The sequence below is a fragment of the Volvox carteri genome (genome assembly GCF_000143455.1).
Source record: "Volvox carteri f. nagariensis unplaced genomic scaffold VOLCAscaffold_24, whole genome shotgun sequence".
NCBI classification, from domain to species: domain Eukaryota; kingdom Viridiplantae; phylum Chlorophyta; class Chlorophyceae; order Chlamydomonadales; family Volvocaceae; genus Volvox; species Volvox carteri.
Window position 1 is genome coordinate 216,141 of NW_003307567.1, and position 6,152 is coordinate 222,292.

Genomic DNA, 6,152 nt, shown 5'->3' on the forward strand with positions numbered 1-6,152 from the left:
TGCCCCCCCCCCCCAACCCCCGCCCTCCCCTCCGCGTTCATTTCACCCTCCCTGGCGCCCAAACCCCGGCCCCGGTGGCCTCCCCTCTTCCCCCCCCTGACAGGTGCTTTTCCCTCCGTTTACCCGGAACCTTCCCCCTCCAAAAAAACACGCATGCACGTAGATGTGTACATACACACTGCTCTCACCTTGCGTGCCAGCGCCTCCGCCCCACCTCCTGCCGCGCTGCCCCCCCTGCCTCCCCCCACCCCGCCCCCCACCCCCATGATGGGGTGCACCTTGAGGAAGGCCCCCACCGCCCCCAGAAACCCCTCGTGCCGGAGAAACATCGCGGCCATCTCCCCCTGGCGCCGGGTTAGGTGGGACATGACACCGAAAATGGGGGGAAGGGAGGGGAGGGGAAGTGGGGGGAAAAAGGGAAGGGAGAGGAGGGGAGTCAAATGACGATGACGATGATGATCGTGCAACATGCGAGGAGAAGCAAAAGACGAGTCCACTGCGCCGATACACGCCCTGAGAGAGCACCCCCAAGCTTGGGGACGGGGAGGGGGGTTTCACGGCATGAGGCAGTACGACGAGCAGAGCTCCCGGGGAAAGGGGATCGGGAAGGGAGGGGTAATGGTACGCGGGTAACGGCGGGGTCTCATACCGGGGTGCCTCTCCGTCTGTGTATTGAGGGGTAAGGGGAGGAAGCGGGGGAAGACATACACACACGCGCACACACACACACACACACGGCTCAGATAACGGAAAAAAACACACGCCGAGCTCTGGAATGTCACGCCGTGGGCTCAGGGTATGTGTACTTAGCCAGTGGCTAAGTCCCTCCAATCCCCCCTTTCACAATCCCGACCCCTCGGCCGACTCCCCTTTTTCTCCCCTCCCCACAAAACACACACAAAACACACACGCACAGACACACCTTGGACCAGAAGCGAATGGCGTAACTGATGGTCTCCATGGTGTACGGATGTCCTCGAATGAAAAAACCCCCAAAAAATATCCTCTTGATGCCGTGTCGTACGGCATTCATGTGGGCCAGCTGTCCAATGTTGTACGCCACCATACGGCACAGCGCCAAACACATGTCGGCCGGATTGTAGTCGGCCAGTGACTTATCCTGGGTGACGACCTGGCGGGGGGGCCCCGGGGGGGAGGGAAGGGGGGAAAGGGGGGAATAGTACGACGTGCAATGTTAGGGGGGGAGTGGGGGAAGGAAGGGCTAATCGTAACATGATGCAAAAGGCTCGGTTGAAGACCAAGTGCGAGAGGGGGGCCCTGGGCGGGTTGGAGAACTAGGCGAGGGAGAGGACCCGGGGTAAGGAGGGGGGAAAAGGGCGGGAAGGGGCACTGCCGTACAAGGCGCGGGTACGGATATGCCGATGCCGGTGCTGGTTGCATAGCACCGGCGCAGACGCGCACTCATGGCTCCTAGTGCACATACATACATACATATACACAGTGCCCACCATCAAAACACGCATGGCGCGCAAAGCGAGCCTCGCCAATGGCAGTTGACAGTTGCATTCTGCTCATTATCCCCTCTTTCCCCCCTCCCTCACCTTTCCAAAGCTACTGGCAATGGTGGTGGCGGAGAGCCCAATGGAGGCGTAGTCCCGGCCTCCGTAGATGTCTCCCACCAACATGTCAACCTGTATGTATGTATGTATGTATGTATGTATGTATGTATGTATGTATGTATGTATGTATGTATGTATGTATGTATGTATGTATGTATGCATGTATGTGTATGTGTATGCATGTATTAAGGGAGGAGGGGAGGAAGGTGGGGGATAAAGGGCGGGTTACCGGGAGAAGCCAAAGCGAAGTCGCAACTCCTCGTGGCTGGGGGCTTGGTACCGAAATACGTGCCTACACAGACACACATACATACACACACTCATACACACATTCACAACATCCTCTCCCATACTCTCTTCTGCCGGGCGATATACGCGCTGGGTCTCTCTTATAGCCGTACCTGTCGTACATTTCCTCATCATTCGGCTGTCGTACTTCGCCCTGGCGGTCACCCCCCTCCCACACGCCAGGAGGTTTGGGAATCTTAAAGACCAACCCAAAGTCTCGTCAGAACCCTCGAGCGCCCAGTCCCCCTTCCCACCCGCCCCATTGCGGGGGCCCCCCCCGTCCCCTAATGACATCCATTCACGCCCGGCCTGCGTGTGTTTTATTTCCCCCCTCGGAAAACCCTAGGTTTCCCCTCTTCCCCCGAGACCGCCCTCCCTTCCCTCCTCTTCCCATTCCCAACCCCCCTCCCTATCCCTTTCCTTTGTTTCCCCTCCTCCCCCCTCCCCTTTGCAAGCAGTAGCACTAGCAGTACACTCACACTGGAGTTGTCTCCCCGTACACTCAGTTCCAGCATTTCGTCAAAGTTGGTTCGCTGAGTCAGCAACTGACATAAGCCCCAGTAGGTGCCGCCGCCGATGCTGCTGCCGCTGACCCGTTCAAACAGGTTATCGCCGCTGACTTTGACCATGCTAACTCCGGAACCAATGTTGACCAACAAGTACGGGTACAGGTCGCTGTCCTCTAGTGGGGGGTCATTCGGGGAACGTGCGGCAGTGGTGTGTATGTGTGCAAGCCAAGCGCGTAGACACGGACGTGTGTGTGGGGACATAATTACGGCATAATTTAGTATGCGTACGGCGTAATTCTTAATTTATGTCGTACGTACTAAATTCCGTACGTAAAGTCCAAAAGGTACGACTGCCGACGATCAACGAATCAACGGGGTTGAGGGCGAAGGAAAACACGGGATTTGTCCATACGGGGTGAGGGGAGAGGGAGGGGGGAGGGGAGACGGAAACAACTCAAAGGGTTCTTTGGGGTTTGAATGACACGCGTGTGTGTGTGCGTGTGTGTTTTTCTAGTTGATCCTTTGACACGGAGAGGACTTCCAATGAGCGCACCCGGGGTTGAACTAACTAGCTTGACCAGGTGGAGTCGAGCCGCCGTACAATACACACACGCGCGCACACACACTCACGCGCACCAATCCCACCATATGCAGCTCCTTCCACCATCGCGCCTACGCTAGCATCCCCCTAGCACCGTCCCCCCAGCAAACCCCTAACCAATCCCCCCAACCCCCGGCCCTTACCCCCCACCCGCCGCCGCCGCCGCCACGGCGCCCCTACCCCCCCCTCCGGACTTGACCCTACCATTAGTCGGCACAAAGGTGGTCGCCCCCGCCTCGTACGTGAACGCCTCATGGTGGATGGCCTTGAGCAGGAAGTTACATCCCGACACAAGACACGCCATCTCGTCCTCCTTCTCCAGCACCACCCCCAGGCGCTCCTTGAACACGTCAGCATACTTGTAGGCACCGCCGCCTTTCGGGGTGGGGAAGGAAGGAGTGGAAAGGGGGGAGGAGTGTGTGTGTATGTATGTGTGTCTGTGTAGGCACGTATTTCGGTACCAAGCCCCCAGCCACGAGGAGTTGCGACTTCCCTTTGGCTTCTCCCGCTAACCCGCCCTTTATCCCCCACCTTCCTCGCCTCCTCCTTTAATACATGCTTACACATACATACATACATACATACATACATACATACATACATACATACATACATACATAGCAGCAATTCCGCACCGCCAGGCCCCTTCCGCATCCAAAAACACATACACACATAATATAATACGTACATACATATACCCTTACCCGTTGCCTTGACCCGCATCTCCTTGGTTCCGTTCCTCCCGCAGTACCGGTGCAGCCCCTTGGCCTCTATGAAGTTGATGGCGTCCTCCACACGGTTCGTCTCGAATTTCACAAAGTGGAGCTTGCCTGGGGGGATGAGCAGGGAGAGGAGGGGGTGAACGTGTAGGTAAAACACACACGGCTCGGGCTGATGCTCCAAGAACGTAGAAATGCACCACAGAGGGCGATGGGAGAGTTAGGGGTGGGGAACTCAGGGTTGGAAACGGCATGCTCCCTTGTACTGGTTTCCAGACGGACAGACAGACAGACAGACGGACGCATGACATGAATGCATCAGCAGGCGAGACAATATCCAGACAAATGGACAGACAGACAGACAGGATGGAACGGATAGGCCAACGAAGCATGCTGACATGCTGAGAAAGCTAGCCACGAAAGACATACATACAGACAGACAGACGGGCAGGCACGCCTGTCGATTGACAGAAAGGAAGGTAGACAGACATACAAGTGGGCATACAGACAGCACAGCAGGCGGGTTAATCCATTTTCGGTGTTTTCGGATTTGGGGATATGTTCTCTTCAATCACAAACACGCATACAGACGTTCTGACACCCCAATTTTCCAAAGAGTCGTGTTCTAAAGTTAACGTACAATCAAAAAGATCTGGTACGGTGTTAAGCTATGCCTTGCTGTGCAATGCTGTGCGGGACCATGCTGCGCCGTGCTATAATGCGGCCCGACCCGCAGACTCACCACCGCGCTGGGAGTTTTGTTGCGGCGACCGAGACGAGGCCTGCGACAAGCCCTCCGAGTTGACCGGAGGCGACCCCGACGGCGTATCCCCTTCACCCGCGCTTCCCGTGTCGATCGGGTCAGGAGAGAAGTAAACGAGCTTGATGAGTGATCCACCGATGTCAATTGCAATGTGGCTAACATACTCGGCATCCTGGTTGGGAAGTTGGATGCTGGGAGCTGGGGCAGCTTGATATCGCCGCGAATGGGGCTCTGCGATGGTTGGAAGCGCCGATATGGACGGAAACCACAGGTCGTTGAGCCGTTATTTTCTTGTGAAATGGAAGATACAGCTTGTTATTAAACCAAGTTGGTGCCCTGTGAAGCTGGGCCCTTCGGCGTAACGCTGACAATCCGACATCTTACCACTGCCGCCGTGCTCTTCATCCGCCGAGCGCTCTTCTATACTTGCTCCAGTAAAATCCAATCCCGAGTTCATCGCTCACTAAGTTACGCGTTACCGGGTTTCTTAATTTCTTACACGGTCACACGCTACCAACATGTCCTTTCCATTGGGCGTCGCACATTGATAGTCTGACTCGGCGTCCTTGATTGGCGAAGAAGCGTTCCCATGCCGTACACTGTAGTTGGAGCTGTTAACTGACAGCATGGTTTGCTGAAACCTGAGAACCCGGGCATCGGTTTGCGCTGACGTATAAACCGATGGCGGCTTTACGTATCATGCTTGTGTTGCATTCGCGCATATAGATGCTCGCATGCTATAATGATATGTCTGGGGTTTACACCCAGCGGTGTAAGTTTTCACCATTTTTGTTAATCCAGGATTGAGTAATGCACACGCGAGGGTGCCTAAGCTTGCCCATCCGGCGCAGTTTTCACCGGGCCATTCGACCTGCATTTGTATCGCGTACCTTGGTTGGCGTTCACTCGGTATTATAATAATCACTATAAAGAATTGTAATTCCCAGCGCCTCTTACGCGTTTGAAACTTCCTTTGCTCCCACCGTTCCAGGGCACCTCTGCGAAACACGCTCTAACCTTGCAACGTTGCAAGATTTCGCCATACACTTCCATTCACGCGCTGCCATCGCATTAAGCCTAGCCACTACAACCCTCCACATAACCCACGTAGGCCCAAGTCAGCCGACAGCCAGACGTGGAGAGAATGTCCGTGGTCATGTCCTTATCGCACACGTCCGCAGTTAGGCACAGGCGCAGAGAGCCAAAGGCCTAAACTTCCACCGCACGAACCGCACCGAACACGAACCGTCCCCCTTATCCCCTTTCCTTCCCATGCAAGGCGTGCTGCATTTTAACCTTTCCCTCAATACAAAGCCGCCACACGCCCGAGTGGTATCTGGCTGTGAGCCTCAAGGAGTCGGTGAGGGAAACAGGTGCTGGAGGCATCCGGGCTGCTATGACCAGACCAATGGCCAATGCTATGGGGCTAAGTAGTGGAGACTCTGGATGGCCTGTAGGCTTGGTGGGCACCCGATGGCTCCTATGTATGACATGTATGACATCTAACACATCCCTGAAAAAAAGCCATGTGGGTCCCGTCAGGGCCCGATACAAAAGGGCTGAAGAGCAGCAACCAGCTTTGGACAACAACATGCATGAAGCGAGACTTAGCACAGCAGAGGGACAACCACATACTGGGGCAGGCGGATACGGACAATAAGGTCCTCCACATCCTGCACAGCAACTGAAGCG

At 55.6% G+C, this 6,152-nt stretch overlaps 1 protein-coding gene across 1 annotated transcript in view; it reads right to left on the reverse strand.

Annotated features, from left to right (window-relative positions):
• The window catches only part of VOLCADRAFT_61514 (uncharacterized protein), a gene marked incomplete at both ends in the record, with an annotated part of 12,915 nt that extends 8,259 nt beyond the window's left edge, over positions 1-4,656 (reverse strand). Inside the window, 7 exons of the mRNA XM_002951535.1 lie at positions 249-344; positions 923-1,132; positions 1,563-1,652; positions 2,348-2,550; positions 3,183-3,353; positions 3,683-3,808; positions 4,443-4,656. Coding sequence (XP_002951581.1) covers positions 249-344; positions 923-1,132; positions 1,563-1,652; positions 2,348-2,550; positions 3,183-3,353; positions 3,683-3,808; positions 4,443-4,656 — 1,110 coding nt within the window. The remainder of the gene's footprint in view (positions 1-248; positions 345-922; positions 1,133-1,562; positions 1,653-2,347; positions 2,551-3,182; positions 3,354-3,682; positions 3,809-4,442) is intronic.
• Between the last annotated feature and the right edge of the window lie 1,496 nt (positions 4,657-6,152).